This window comes from Manduca sexta, chromosome 21, assembly GCF_014839805.1.
Source record: "Manduca sexta isolate Smith_Timp_Sample1 chromosome 21, JHU_Msex_v1.0, whole genome shotgun sequence".
NCBI classification, from domain to species: domain Eukaryota; kingdom Metazoa; phylum Arthropoda; class Insecta; order Lepidoptera; family Sphingidae; genus Manduca; species Manduca sexta.
In genome coordinates, this window is record NC_051135.1 from 14214486 (window position 1) to 14231201 (window position 16716).

The 16716-nt window shown below is 36.5% G+C and overlaps 1 protein-coding gene across 2 annotated transcripts; it reads right to left on the reverse strand.

The window, feature by feature from the left end:
- Window positions 1–1263: 1263 nt before the first annotated feature.
- Window positions 1264–16276, reverse strand: LOC115442236 (SPARC). Of its 2 annotated transcripts, none has more exons than XM_030167242.2 (9): window positions 16144–16276; window positions 4952–5026; window positions 4196–4351; window positions 3405–3486; window positions 3006–3121; window positions 2527–2673; window positions 2243–2445; window positions 1943–2090; window positions 1264–1750 (listed from the first exon to the last, which is right to left on the reverse strand). In XM_030167242.2, the coding sequence occupies exons 2-9, from the start codon at window positions 5012–5014 to the stop codon at window positions 1697–1699; spliced, it is 969 nt and encodes a 322-aa protein (XP_030023102.1). In that variant the 5' UTR covers window positions 5015–5026; window positions 16144–16276; the 3' UTR covers window positions 1264–1696. The 2 variants fall into 2 exon arrangements, with proteins under 2 accessions (XP_030023102.1, XP_030023103.1); XM_030167243.2 differs by having other exon boundaries at window positions 4952–5022; window positions 16144–16236.
- Window positions 16277–16716: the final 440 nt, after the last annotated feature.

Genomic DNA, 16716 nt, shown 5'->3' on the forward strand with positions numbered 1-16716 from the left:
AAACAGTAAAAACACCATCCAATACGAATTACAAGTATTGTTTGGTATTTCACTGCGCTCGCCATCCTGAGACATGAGATGTTAAGTCTTATTATGTCCAGTAGTTACACTGGCTACAATGTCTTTCAAACCGAAACACCACAGTGACTACACACTGTTGCTTAGCCGCAGAAGTAGACAGTAGTTGTGGTGGTACCTACTCAGGCGGACCACTAACGTTTCGTTATGATGTCCTCATTTTCTCTTTTTAATTCTCAAACCGCTCCGTATTCAAAGCAGTATGACGTCGATACCTAAGTATATTTTTTTTTGCGACGAGACGTCTCCACGGGGTGTACACGACCTTATAGGGAAAGCGAGATTTATTGATGCGTAAGGTGAGCTCTGTGATTTTGTGTTTTCCCGGTGGTTTGGCTGAGGTTCCATCGTTTGTTATATTAATTTACTGTAGTTATGTAGCTAAGATTCGTTATTTCTACACATACTGCACAGATAACCTTATCTGAGCCTCAATTTTAACGTATTTCCAATTCCTCTGGTCTGACATTCCATGGGCGATCTTGATATATATCACGATTCGTTGCAAGTGTTCAAGCAAAAATTAATTAAATCCTTTCTTGCGGTTTAATATTCTAGAGTCTTCTGCATGTAAATTTATGTACTCAAACACAAAAAAAGAGAAAATATTGTATAATATTTACTCCTTATTTCATAATACATTATGGCTTATTAATGTTTTATTTATATTATCTACGCAGGGATTTGAAACGCTACGCTAGCACTACCTTCCCTTTTGTTAACGAATACATGGTTTCCTTAAAATAAACGAAATACTTATTCTGTCTTGTAAATATTGTCGAAATATCCTCTTGCTGTAGAGAATGTTGTAAATGCCTATTATGGGAGTACATATCAGATAAAATATTGTGTTATGACAACTCTGTCATAAGATATAAGAAATTGTAATTAGTGAGTAAGTAAGTAATATGTATACTGTTGGCGTTTCTATAAATAAATAAATAAATAAATAAAATAAATAAACATTCAATCATGGATCGCGGCTCACGGGTGCCAGGCAATAGGTATCAATGACTCATGGTCCCACGGCATAGTAACCCTATTTGCATATTGCACAAACAAAAATATTTCTATCTGGAAATCGAAAGCGTAACCTTCCGTTTGACATCCAAGTCGTCACACGCTAAGCTACTGGGTTGTGACATAAATGGAAAATGTAGAAATGATACAGAAAAATAAAAGAAATTATGAATTAAATGTATTTATTTGTTTGTTTGTTGAAAAGTTTTGGTAGCATCATCACAGCTATTTACAAGTTTAGTACATTTTTATTCGTAAAGAATCCTAAAATTACTTAAATGTGATAACAGATGGCAGCACAAGATTATAGCAAACGTTACAAGCGAATAGTTTTTGTAATTTTGCAAAGCTGCATCTCCACAACTTAAAAGATTATAACGTTTCAGTTTCCTTGGCAGAAGATGTAATTTCTTTAGTGGAGTGTAGCTTTATAAACATTTGTTATACAAATATGCCGTATAGTTAGTTAGACACTACATGTTACCACGTGTACAACATTCGACAGCTAATTCTAAATAATTATAACTAAAATCTCTTGGTAATTATTAAGTATTGGCAGTGGCGGAGACGGCCGAAGTGGCGTCCCTGTTTTTACTTATTAGTAGCCTGACGGGTCGTCCGCAAACTCGTCGCAACGGTCTTCAAGCTCGTACTGAAACATACATACACAATAAGTATTTAGATAATATTTGGTATGATATGTCAAATAATCTTTTAGTTATACGATTTTTTTTTATGAATTATCAGATCGTAGTTGTGATTCCTATAAATAGTAGGCCACACAGCGAACTCACAAATCAAAAATCTCAATCATTCTGTACATACGTAATACTGAATCTGTTACCTCGTCAAGCTGCAGACACTTGCCCCACTCAGCGAGAGTGATGCGGTGGTCGGTGTCGGCATCGCAAAGGTCCAGGAACGGCGCGATGCAGTGTTCCAGGGCCATCAGTGGCGCGCGGATCGGGAACAGCTCGTGCCTCGAAACCGATCTGAATGCAAAAGGCAATATGAATATGGCGAGATTTATTTAATTTCTGTGCGGTTTAAACTCGTTAGGAGCTTCAGTGTCATCAAACTGACTTCTTCGTAGACCTTGATGACAGCTATTGGATAAACCAAAGTAAGACGGACTAGTTGTTACCTGTCATTGTCGTGCGCATCGAGATCGCACCACTTCCAAATAGCAGCGTTGGTCCAGCGGCGCGTCAGGTTAGATTCTGCCTCGCGTTCCATCTTCAGGTAGTGGGGGGTGAGTTCGCTCCTCTCGGCCATGTCGCGCATCACGTTGAAAAGCCAGTCACGCATGCGTCGCGGGAAGTCAGCCATCTCGTTCTCAGTGCAAGTCTGAGGTAAAACACTTTCATTAGGCATGGCTGCATTAAATTGTTAGAATCGCCTTGCCTTCTGTTATATGTCAGTACATACCGACATCTCTCTGCAGGTGCCGTAGTAGTCGATCTGCACGTGGTGGTACTGCGGGCCGCGGCACAGCGGCGAGTTGTCGAGGCAGAGACAGCGCTGACGGTACACTTCGCAGTCAGACGACCAGGTCTCGTTGTAGTTGGTGCACACCTAACATAAATAAATATATTTTTTGTTTTACTCCTCGTATGCTCTGAGTTTCGCGTTGAAAGAGCATAAAGCACTAAAATGCAATATAAGAATATCAACTTTATAAGCATACCGGGATTTACAATCATTATAAAGGCTACTCTTAAAATTTTAGTGAGTCGCTTAAAAGGTTCTTGTAAATTTTATAAAAGATTTTTATTACATTAGGTAATAGATACGGCCTTTGCAGATGTTACATACAATACAAAATAGTTATTATGTAGGTTTATCAAGATCGCTATCCAGTCGAAAATGAAATATAACAGATAATATCAAAAGCAAGTAAAATAGACCTTGCGGCGTGAGTCTGTCTCGTAGGGACAGTCCTTGATGCAGTTGCAGACCGCCTCCCCGTGCTCGTCGATCTCACAGACACGTCCAGCGCTGCAGTGAACCTTCAGACACGGATCTAGGCAAAACAACAAGATTTACTTCATATATTTTTTGCGACTTCTCTTGTCATGTTATGGAAGTGTCTATTTTTAACCCTGTGTGGAGTAATAGCTCGGCTGTGAGATTCTGAAGACGAAAAAATATTTCTTGACGGACTTAGCTTTTTTATAATGCCTTATCGTCGTCGCATTAGTGTAGGAATGTCTGGTATTTTGGGTAGCAGTGGGTATTAGGTACGCAATCACGTAATCTACACTTTGTCGTTGCAAAAACAAGTGGTACGTAGGTTGGGTTCTTACCTTCCATGTTGAGTTCATTGTCAGGGTTGCCTTCTTGGGATAGCTCGTTTAAATATTCACTGACGCGAGCGCGTTCTGACTCCTAAAAACATAAGGATCATTAATGCCAGTAACATACACAATGACGACCGCCTTACGTGGCGCCAGGCTCCAGGCAGGAGCACAAAAATAAATAATGAGAAGCCCGCCGTTTTAAACATTTTGTAGGTGATGAGACTGATTTTATTTAACGGGGTGGTGATGTAAAACATTTTGGCCTTGCGCGAAGCCACTAGGCGTCCCTTCTCCCTAGGTGGTTACCCAGTTGGCCCCCCTTCAACTAATGCCGCCTTTGATTACAACAACAATTATCTACGAATCTACAAATACTTCCCACGATCTAATTCTTTTCCTCGAAAGTCTTCTTCAAACCCATTATTCTTTTGTTAGGTATTATAGAACTAATGCTGGTTTATAACTTGGTGGAGGTGACCGTATTGCTTCTTGATACTTTTAAAATAATAAAAAGACGAGCAGTCGCCTGTTGAAAGGGACTTTAATCTTGATAAACCATACTTTATTTAATACATCTATAAGTACTAGTACTACTAATAAATGTGAAAGTTTTAATGTTTATTACACAATCACGCCAGAACGGATGAATAGAATTGCTGAAATTTTTCAGAGATCGATAATAGTCTGGAATAGCACATAGGTTACTTTTGTCCCTGGTATTGACTTTTATCCCAGAAATTTTATTTCATGTGCACGGAGCCGCGAGCAAAAACTAATATAATATGTTTCTAACTGACCTGGAAGCGACGTTCGTCAAGGCTCTCGGCCATACCATGCTCAAGGTGCTCGGCCTCGGAGATGTCCCCGCGAAGAATGTCCACTGGTATCGGAGGCCTTTGCGATGGCGGCGAAATTGTCGTCGTGCGAATTCGCCGGTGACGACGCCTCATTTTCTGGTGTAGAAAATTATAAATTATGGCATAATGTGTTTCATACTGGGTTTTCGTACACCTCCACATAATAGGCTCAGTTTATATACCTACCTGTAAATATTATAATATTATCAGACTGCCTCGGTGGCGTAGTTGTACTGCATGCGCGGTACGGCAGCGCTCTGAGGTCCTGGGTTCGAATCCCGGGTCGGGCAAAGTTATATTTGGGTTTTTCTGCTCAGTATCAGCCCGGAGTCTGGAATTTGTGCCCGATATGGCGATAGGCTCGCCCCCTATCACATCATGGGACGGAACACACTTGGCGAAAAGTGGGTGCCATGGTTGCGCCTCTACATACCCCTTCGGGGATAAAATGCGTGATGTTGTGTGTGTGTTTGTATCAGATCAAATATAATGTTGATCAAGATGAAGAGTTCCAGCGCTCACCCGCCATTCTTACACCATACAAATTATTGAATCATTTTAACATTATGATAGAATTGTTTCATAACAGATGTGGTGACATCATCCTTCCCATCCGATGTTAATTCGAGCGTTTATTTGATAAGTTCGTAAATAATTATAATTGCAGTTAAAGATTCAATAGTTAGTTATACGTACAATTTCAGCATCGGCGGTACATATGACCGCGACCACGAGGGCCAGTACTAGTAGACCCCTCATGATGGGCTCTTCCTGAAACAAAGTACAATTATTATAATAAACAGGACTAATAAATCATCGTTCGCTCGACTATTACAACAATGGACACAACGGGCATACTGAAAGATCGCATGTAAACGAAAGTTCAGCTGTAACCACTTTACACAACCGTATTTTACGATTAGCGTTTGAGGCGTGCATTCAGGTGTCAGATGTATTATAAAGTATTTACTTACAATCTAATATTATAGTAAATATTCTTGTTGTCTTCTAAAACAGTTTAGGGGAGCTTTAGAAATATATCTATCTTCATCATCTCAGCCACAGGAAGTCCACTGCTGAACATAGGCCTCCCCCAAAGATCTCTATATCTATCTAAGTCGAATATATTTACATTATTTTGATAAAAAAAGAACTTGCTGAACTCACAGAACTTTAGATACCGATAGGTACCTAGGTTTATAATTTAGGTACTCAAATTATTTTCAAAAATGACAAATAAAAAGCGTAGCCTGAAGCACCCGACCGCTGCGTCTCGCCAAACCCATACGTTACGCGTATTGAGTCCCGTTTTACAAAGAAAATGCATACGCCACGCTGACGCAATCAGGTAGTCATTACTTTTGTTCCATGTATTTCATTGCACATAACTGATATCAATGAAACGGGAGCAATAAGTCTAGTATTCATGCAGAGGCAGTTATGTTCAGCGTGAATTTGTATGCCCTGAGAAGCTGATAGGGTGGCCGGCAGCCTCTTATCATTTCAACATATTTTAAAGATAAATATTTCATACAAATTTTACTTTTCACTCAATGGTTAAATAGTCTTATTAAATTTCCTAATGTTACTAATTCTCTAATTATGTGAGGCAAGAAAAAGTAATTAGATATTGATTAGTAATATTTTAATTAGTTTGTTGGTTTTTCGAGCGTTAAATAAGTTAAGAATTAGTGAAAAATCATTGCTTAGGGTTTTTAGGCCATCATTGATTTCTTATACCTAATGTTACAGAACAAAATAATGTTTGTTCTATGGTTATGTACGTACTAGATGTTATAAATGTTTTTAATTCGAAGAGATATAAAACTAGAATAGAATCATGTGTGTCGTTTCAATACAAAACGATGATATCATCTCGCTGTGACCCTAACTCGTATGGCAGACACGCCGCTACATGTTTTGTACATCATATAAAAATAAACAGATCATATTATTAATGCCTAAATTGTTGTTCAATTGTGTGTAGGTATTTTACGTAATATAAAAGTATGTCGTTTTTGGGCCACGAATAAAAAATGTTTTTTTGTGACCGGATATAATTTAGAGCACCGGCGATCATTTATTTCCAGGTGATAAAAAATGTTTGCCCCATCTCAAGACAGAAAATTCTAACTGAAATGCTTCAAGGATGTTTTGAAAGGCCGCAGAGCAAGATAGGTATGAGTGGAAGGGTCCACATTGGAATATTTTATTAAAACAGAAGTGGGGAAGCCACAATTTTTTTACTAAGTACAAAACCAAGATTGCTTCATCCTCACAATTATTTTTATTCATGAGACACTTACATAACAAAAGCTAGAAATTAGATAGCGTCGCCCCAGATATTTACTACACTATGAGATGCTAATGTCAATGGCACGCAAGGAAGGAGTCTGTGTTAAAGGGTATCGCTTGGGCCGGCGCGGCGGCAGCGCAGCATTTTCACCCTTCGACACCAGCTATCACGTCTCACTCGCTCAAATACAATTATAAAAAGGAGTAAAAGAGATATGATATATGTGACTGAGGTTTCATAGAATAATAGCAGGTAGGACGTGACGGCGCCGAATAGCTCCGGTTACTACGCACGAAATTCGATGCAGTTTAGGGGCGATCGTTAGCTGGGCTATAATTTAAAATTGTGACACGTTGCAATATGTCGTATATTTATGGGCAGGCAGGTCAGCGCGCCCGAACTTGGTGTTACATTGCACGCTGTGCGCGTCGCTACGGTAATATTTTGTTTTACATTGTTTTGATCCTATATATATTTTTATTCTAACTTAGGCTGACTATACTGCATCCCTTGCTGTTATTACATATTAAAACTTTAACCTCTTACGAGAACGATTAGAATTATTTGATTTTTTGTTACAACACGGAAAAGAACTTCGGTGCGTCTACAGTAAGTAATGACTAATGAGTGCAACTCAAATATAAAATTATTATAGGCGAAAGAGAGACAATGTTGTTGATTTTAAGCCTGATGGTAAGCCTCACCACTTCCCACATACTGGTGGATGCACAGTATTTAAAAACTTTGATTTATGAAAAAAATACCACAATAATAAATTTAATGCATGATTTAAATCGATCTGAATTCTTAAAATAAATATTTTCAGCATCTACGTTCAACAGAACCCTTGTTTATATAAAGCTCCTAGTATCATGTGTGCATACAATGACATCATGTGTACCCCAAGAGCGATGCACGCGGTGGCGAGGGGGGATGACTGGAATGACCTCATGCCCACATCTGCGCGGTCGCTCATTCATAGCTGCTTCCCGTGAAATCTTTTGCATCGTAAGCTATATCATTACTGGTTAAACAAACGCGATAGTTCTCGATTAATATATAATATGACTTGGTCCTTCGAGCCGGATAGCAAACATTAATACATCAAAACTGCAATAACATGAGTAATCTAAAGCGTGTTATCTAGCAAACTCTAGTTTATGAATACATTAGACTCTAAGCTTAAATGGTAAACATACATTTTTAATTCGTAGTTAAATATGTTAACTCGCACAAAATTGAGTTGTGTAATGTGGGAATCTGACCCCATTCTCGTGAATCCCAGCCCATTTGTAAGTTTTTATATTGATCCTTTTGTTTGGGTAAAAAAATTCAAAGTAAGCTATTTTAATTACCTAGTCTCTAGTGTGATTGAAGTAAGCTCGGTATTTCACGTTTTTCTGGTATTTTATGTTGTAGATAGTGCAAAAATGTACTACGATTTTTTGTTTGTGATTTTATTATTGATTTTTTTAATATGTATGTGTCGACATGTTGTAATTTAATCAAAGGTTTTATGAATATTTTAAAATTACGCCTTCAAGAGTTCCTTTAATACATATAAAATATAAATTTATTTAACAAAACACTAGGTTTATTAAATAGAACATCTGCAAAATAAATTTACGTGTTCTTAAAAACAAATTACATCATCCTAGTTTGGCGGCACGATCGGATTAAACATTAACGAAAATACACCCAAACAGCGAGTAAAGCTTTGTTTACAGTTAGAATACAAAAAAAGGTACAATTTAAACGTAAACGCTGATGGCTAAGGTTTTTTTTAATCTTCCATTGGTCGATTTTAAATTTGGTATTGTTACAGGTTACTGATTGTATCGATAAAACCATCGTGATTTTAACGACACACATCATTTTCTAATATTTTAATTGCTTTAATTAGTAGTTATTTGAAAAAGTAGTCTGTATAATATCAATACATTTTGCGCTCCAAAATATATAAGCCCAATATAATTCGGCAAAAATAAATATGTACCGACTTTCCATTCTCAATTGTCATTTTAATTTGAATATCAAATACTTATAACTCTTAATATTAGTTTTTACCTAAATTTCGTAATTTTAAATATCACCTACGTTTAGGCTATAAATAAGGGACGAATACCAAGAATATTTATTAACATTTCACTCTCGCGTATGGAATCCATAAAGTTCTAGAACACGAGAATTTAGTCGGCTGCCAACAAGTCTGCATTGAACATAAATAAAGGTCGATCGGAGATGTCAAATGCATTGTGCAGGTCGTAAGGGGACGAGCCCCCAGACTGCAGCGCGGCCGTATTGTGGTAATTATCACCACGCCGCCACGCCGGGTGTCCACAATCAGGACGGCTATTTGTTTCTATTGACCTAAATACTGGTGACGCGCTCCTATCGTCTCTAATGAAGACCATGAACGCTCTGGACTCACGAGGATGATGTGCTGTGTGCATTATACCTATGGTAGTATGTCGCCAAGTAGCTACTAATAATTTTGCTGGTAAATATGTAATAAAAATTGCAGGGTACATCGGTTGCTTCCTTGCTAACTATAAGTATGTTATGTATGTACACAAATTATTTCTGAAATGTAACACATTGTCTCGTCACCACAACGGCCGCATACTCGTCTGGGGGGCATATGCGGGTGACACTCTATCGAAAAGATATTTATCACAGTAAACACACAGGGCGGTGAGATAATGCAACTTACCCGATATTGAAGTTTCTTGAAGGATCGAAGTTTGTATTTTAGGGACATTCTCATCTTAAGATCCCACATTTTTAAAATGTTTCAAGAATTTAATTAATATTTGTTATTTCATTGATAAAAGCTAAAATCTTTAACGTATTTCAGAGCTTTTTTTATCTATAGTGTGTGTCTACCTGGCCCCTTACAAGTTTAAATTAGTGTTCACTTTATTTCTAATCTACATAATAATAATATTATGTTAATGTGAAGTTTGAATGTAGAATAGGTATTCACTGAAATAAAATGTTACCAAATTGCTTGTCATTGTTCTGAGTACCAAATAGTATTGACGTAGATAACTGAAATCAGAAATGTCATCCAGACAAAACAATAAGTTAAACTTAGCTAATTATTATTTTATATCTATAACGCAATTCTCTAAAACTGGTATAATAATTGGGTGTTTTATTATTGTGTATTGTAAGGCATTATATCCGGCTTGCCAGTATCTGCTATTCAGTACACGTAATGTATTGGCATGTGAATAGATTCTGTTATAATATGTACAATGGGAGACGCGATGCGTGTGCTGAGAGCAGTGGTTCTCAAACTTATTTATGAAACCTCCAAATCTGTATAGCAACGACATGATATGAAAAAAAAGACAAATTTTAATGTAGTATTTCTTCAGTGTAGTGAAAACAAAAAAAATACATTGGTACTTAGGTAGGTAATATATTCTCACAATAATACTTATCTTAATGGTTAATACTACTTAGACAATTTATTATTAAATTTATCCTGTTCTTTATTTTCGAAAGAAAGTCAACGTTATAAGAACTATATTATCTTCTGTTATCGAATATTAAATATATTAATTTAATTAATTCACGTGTTATCATTCGTGATATCAAAATGTAAACTTTAATTCATATCTATTCCATAATGGATACTGCATTTTTTAATACAAAAGACTAAAAGATGTATTTATTTAACACGTTTTAATGTCGCCCAAGTCTTAGGGTAAGTCGACAACTTACAAAAACACTACACAAATGTATATAAGAAAGATGTGTTCACCATTATATACAATGTTTCTACTTTCAAAGGATTTGCAAGCATAGTTTGAGAGCCTGTGATGTGGCAAGTGAACATCTAAAGCTTGAACAGGCGGTCAAAGGGTCGCTGATGAATGGGCGCCGCTGAGCCCGAGACAACCCGATTGCACACACAGGCACACAGATGGGCAGGCAATTAGCGCCCGTCACAGGACGAAACGTGCTGTCATGTCGTAATTAACTCGTGCTAAGAACCTGCGTGTGTCTTAAGTATAATAATTAAAATTAAATTGCTTTCCAAGATCCTTGTACTTTTTTCGTCTTACCCTAACTGATTGTCCAATTATTAATGTCGGCCGCAGCTTTCTCTGCCAATTTATCTGAGATGGTGAAGAGAATAATAATATAAAATGTAGTAATGCTAAACAATGGTGAAATATTCTAATTATATTGTAATTACTTGGAAAAGGGTTAATATTTGATAGCTCAGTGGCTAACGCTGTGCAGTATTTTGGGATACAGTTTGTTTTTCGGTCTGGATTTAAATTAAAGCTCACGGTCGGACATTTTGCAAGCGAACTCCTAGTCTTGTCATTCAGATGCTTATAATGTGCAACTCCAGAGATGACGCGAATTGTTTCGCGAGAATATGTAATGGGAGTCGAGGACGTTTCATGATACATCAAGTAAATTGAATGAGTGCCACGATGTCCTAGCCGAATGACCGTCTGCAATATTGATTGAGTTTTATAGCCGTGACACACATAGCACAACTTGGCACAATTATTACATGACGTGATTGCTTTTGCGCAGGAGTCGGGACGCGGTATGAGTCGGTGCAGCTGTATTACAAATTACCATGTTCAGGAAAGGTGGCCTTAAGTTAGGTTCAAGTGGTGGCGTTATTGTTATCAGAAATGAAGACGGAAAGCGAAAGGCTGGTTAATCAACTAATATAAAAAGTAGAGTATTTATGTCAAGGTTTTAAAACTAAAATAATACCATCTAACCTAATTTATGTTCTGCTTTCGACTCTGACTCTCAAGTATTTGATAAAGTATTTAAATATTATTTACTAGGAAGGCCATTTATTATTAAGGCGTAAATATTTTATAAAATGGTATGTACCTCGTAATTCTTCGTAAGAATTAGGGATACATTATTTAAAGAATTGATAATTCATAGTGGTAAATAAAAACGATTGCTGGGTCGCCGAGAGCATTACCTACCCGTCACCCGCGCGGGGGCGAGCATACAGATTACTTGAGTTTGGGTTTATCAAAGACCCAATTCTGTTAGCCGCTTTAGTGATTATTGTATAAATAAAAACCGGTGTCATCATTATTTTTGAACTTTTATTATCAACGGCGATAACCCGCAGGTCTCGATGCTGAATGTCGGTCGCCGAACACGTTTTACGATCGCTGAAAACTACCGCCATCTTGTGTGCACATATTTCTGGAACGGTCACCTGGTACGCGTGAACATTATAGCTTTCTTAGAAGCGGGAATAACCTGTACTGACCCACTATTGATGGGATCATTTAAGGTTATCGTTTTGAATTTTGTACATCTGTATGAGGAGACGGGTTATATTTTTGTGTGGTGGTAAATATAACGATTGGAAATTATAAAATAGCACTAAATAGAGCCTTGACTTGTACAATTAAAAATACTGTATTAATTTATGACATTATCTTACGCTCGTCATACTGAAACATTGGTTGGTAATGCTTATTTAATTAATTGATGAAGTGTAATGTCCCGGTGTCTTCTAAACTAGACTAGAGTAGAGGTTATAGCTAAAAACATTATGGTAGCTAGGGATTCTCTCCAATTGGGACAACTATCGGGAGCATGGCTCTGTGTGGCTTTTAGTAGAGTGGGTGAATGTTTAATGACAGAAATTGACGAAATTTGGTACCTATACCAATTATTTTGAGATCTATCTAGTGGTGTGAAATGTAAAACTATACCTAAATACTGTAATAACGTTGATCGCGTGCTAATACATCCATGCGAACTGGAGCTTTATCTGTTACATCCGTTGGTCCATATAAATTATAACTGTCCTGATATTCCGTGTATTATGTTTTCCAAGAAACATCAGGCGATGATTCACAAGTTATATCATATTGTTAGCTCGTTTGCAAATTAAGTTTTGCTCCTGCGTATTGTCTTGCGAACACGGACTGGGTGTTATAAATCGTTTTACACGAATGACATTTAATATTGCTTGCAACTCGTAACTAGTAAAACTATATAGAATAGAATATCTTAGTAATTCTTTATTACAGAATGAACTTGAACTATTAATTTATACTATTAAAAATGAGGCGTTGTTAAAGATATTTCAAACGAAGGATGGTTTCTGAATGTTCTAGAGTTTCGGAGAAAATTGTAAATAACAGAGCATGGCGCTAATAGCTACACCATAGATGGTGGACTGCACTGCTAGGCTCTACTGTATTACAGATAAAAGTCGTAAAGAAGCGGGTTTACTGTTGATTCAAGCACTGCATGAAACGGTCGGCCACTTAAAAATAATGTGCTATAAAGCTCTATCGGACTCTATATCGTAAAGCTGTGGAGCGGTAACCTGCAAGCACTCATTGTTTCTTAGCAGGAAAACCAAAGACTACCAGAAATCTTATGATTAAGCGTCAGAGACCTGGCGAAGCGCTTATTTATTATTTAGGTAGTTCTAATAAAAATGACAAAGCCTACCACGAGGATACAGGAACTTTAATGATTACGCATTATCTATGTGGAATATTTGCGAATAAAAAGTGTGTCAGTGAGGGTCGCGGGAGGGAGCGGGAGGAGCGCGGGAGTCAGGAGCGGTGGACGGAAGCCGAGCTATCGTCAGCACCGTCCGTCGATAACGATGACCCCGCCGCCTCGCCGCGATACTCCAATAAAAACATCGCCTTTTTGTACCACAGTCACATTGTAAATTTAATTAAATATTTTATTGATACTATAATTATTTTTAACTGATTGTTCTGATAGGATGTTTTTACACACTACTTATATACAATGACGCGATTTTTAATAATTTGCTGTATCGCTCAACTAAATACATATTTACTAAACTAATATAAAGGGGTAATGTTTCTAAGTTTGTTTATTTGTAGGTGGTAATCTCTGGAACTACTGAACCGATTTTGAAAATTCGTTCACTAATTGGAAGCTACATTACTCCTCAGTCCTATAGGGTACCTTTTTTATCCCGGGAAAATATAAAGTGTTACTTTTATCACGGAAGAACTTTCTCACGCGGGCTTTTGTTGAGCATCAACTAATATTTTAATACCCATTTAGCATTTGTTTTTAACCCTTCTAATACTTTATATGTTACTTGTTATCCTACGCGGCGCAATGCATAAATTGTCAGTTATAGAGCTGGAGATCACGATTTCGATTCGAAATTCGATTTCGAAAAACTGCATTCCAAAATAATTTGCTGCGAGTAGATGAAAGTCTTCTAGTCGATGCACGCGGCAGAAGACTAGTTAACATCTTAGTGTCGAATTTAGAACTGTACCGGTTTGCTACGTATATCAAGTTTCACGCATTATGCGTACAATAAGCTCTTTCGGGTATGAATGTGCGTTGCGAAATCAGGGCAGGATATTATGAGGCAATCATATATCCGCGCGGCGCGCATGCTAAGTGTTATAGGCTACGAATTATAGGTATGATGGTAAACGAGAGAGAGCCTGGTGCATAGTCAGAAATGGGGATTATTGTCTCTTTTGCCTAACATTAAAATTTCATATAAGTATTTTTAGGAGCCAGTAACTAACTGTACAACAGAACATCTCAAGTAAGTATCAGGAATATAAGGATTCAAGATTTTTAAAGTAAATCGACTGTTATGCAATTCCGTATGAATTATAACGGCGAGGCGACAATTCTAGCTACATGGTTATTTAAATGAAGATTCAGTGCGTCGTTAGTTCGAAATATTCGACCATCGATTCTAACTTTACTATAAAAGGTTATCATTACCAGAGGTTTTAACATACAACATGCAATAAGTACTTACTCAAATGTATCCGTAGTATTCCACGAATCAAAACACGATTATTCATCTCTTTTCTTAATATGTACCCTCTACAGGACTATGTTGTAGGTATACAGTTTTTATTAAAATGACCATTGGCTCACATCTGCTTCTGGCTATGTCATAGAATTTCTATTTTTATAGAACTCCACAAGAACGATCTGACAAAAGGAGTGACCAAGGAAGGAAAATAATGTAAGAAATTACTTAAATATTTCTCATTGCCAAGACATTATATCCGCTCGATTCTTGGACTCTACTGTTAAAAACTTAGCATCGAGTATTGACTTATCGTATCAATTCCTAAGTGAGGATGTGAATAGTTGTTACTTGCGACTAGTCAGTTGTTTAGAAACAAACTGAGTATGGCATGCTGGCGACCGGCGGATTCAAAATATATAAACAATCGCATTCCCGTGCCTTTGTCTGTTTACGGAACTGTCTGCCTGTGGATTTGGTGTAAATTGTGGTAAATAGGATTGGGTAGGTTAGTAAGCTGTAGAGAGACTTAAGCTATAATATTTCGCTTATTTAAATTAGAAATAAATGCTGACCGTAACATACAAACCCATAAATGTTTGATTTTTAATTTTAAAGACTCAAATTCAATGATAGTGTTATGTAGGTTATTTTGGAAATTACTTTTAACATATTATATAGACTAAGGTTTAAGTTGGTTGTCCGTAACTAAGTCAAACACAAATAATAAAGTTGATATAAAAATGTAATGGTTGACAAGGCGCGTGTTGTACGATCGTTGGTCGCTTTGCGCTGAGTCGGCACGAGGGAATTGCATCGGGTTGACTAACCTCGCACTGCAACTGCCATAAACTTTATGCTTATACTACATAACGTTTATATTCACATATTGTCAGCTTTTCCTGAATTAGTCACGTAGGTTATCTATTCCTTGATGAGTGCATTTGATTTTAGAAACTTATTGTTTTTTTGTGGTACATATATCTATATAAGTTAGGTAAGTATCAGTTTAGAATAATGATACTAGAAATTATTAGCATTTAAGGTGGGTTCAATAATCGCCATAACTACTATGAGCGTAACAAGATATAATAATATATAGCCAGGATGTAAATGCACTCTCTAATTACTTAAAACCTATTTTGATTTAAAAGTCTACGCATTCTGTCTGTAGGTCCCTATATTAAAATATTTTTATACTATTATGCGATTTAGAGAAGTTTCGCTTCTACATCTTGAAAAAAACTAGAAACACTAAAACTTATGTTTTTGTTTTCAAATCATAACGTGGACAAGTGTAGGGCATACTGAATATCAAGACAAGAGAAACAAAAGTTCCGATTCCCAAATTCCATAAAACCGTCTGCAAATAAAAAAAATATGCCGAGGTTTGCATATTTGATACGTAAGTTAGTAAATAAGTATTGGTCTACGATTAGCAAGCCTATTTGGGAGAAATTAATTAGAACGTGTGAGTTAAAATTTAGAAATACTTATAACAAAATAAATATGTAGTACCTACTCAGTAAACTGCCTGCTTAGCTGCATAATATTCAATAAAGTAAGTATATACTTAAGTAATCAGTTTTTTTACATGAAATAAAAAATATGAAAATTGTACAGTCAGAAAAAAAAACTTATTTCAAATTTGATTAACTTTTGCAATTGCAGTAAGTAGCAAATTATTGTCTTGATTTTGTACTTAAATTTATGAAATAAAAATATATTTTTTTTTTACATTTACTTTTGGCAGAATAAAAAGTATAATGTATATTAATAATGCGTGTTACTTACAGTTCAGTATTTTTCGGTCCTAGCCAGCGAGCTTGTGTGATGGAAGCGCGCGGCTGACTAGCGTTCGGCCGGCGATCGCACTGGCCTCTGGCCCTCCTCACACTTACTCGAACTAATTTTATATACATTGCTGTATTCGTTATAACTTGTAAGTGCAAGAGTTAGTTTACCAAGCAATGAATAGCTAAGTAGACAGATGAAGGAAGTATTAGGTCATAAGTTACAAAAGCTCTAATATAAATATTTTTCTTGTTAAATATAGGACGATTGAGTTCTCTCTTTGCTGGTTTGTATTTTGAACCAATTGCTTAGGTAAATAATGAAAGATATTCAGTTTTGAGTTCAAGTAAAGTAAATATCGTGTAGGTATCTAAAATTTTGTGTCCTCCTTGTTCACGTTTCATATCCCCATCTATTTTGAAGAATCTCATAATATTCAATCCACTGCAGTTTCTGAATTGTTTTCGCGATTTTGTGCTTTGTAACCCAATACGCAGCTATTAAATCAATGTTTTAAATATGCTTAATTGATACTCATATACCTAACCTGATTAATGTTACATAATGCAAGTT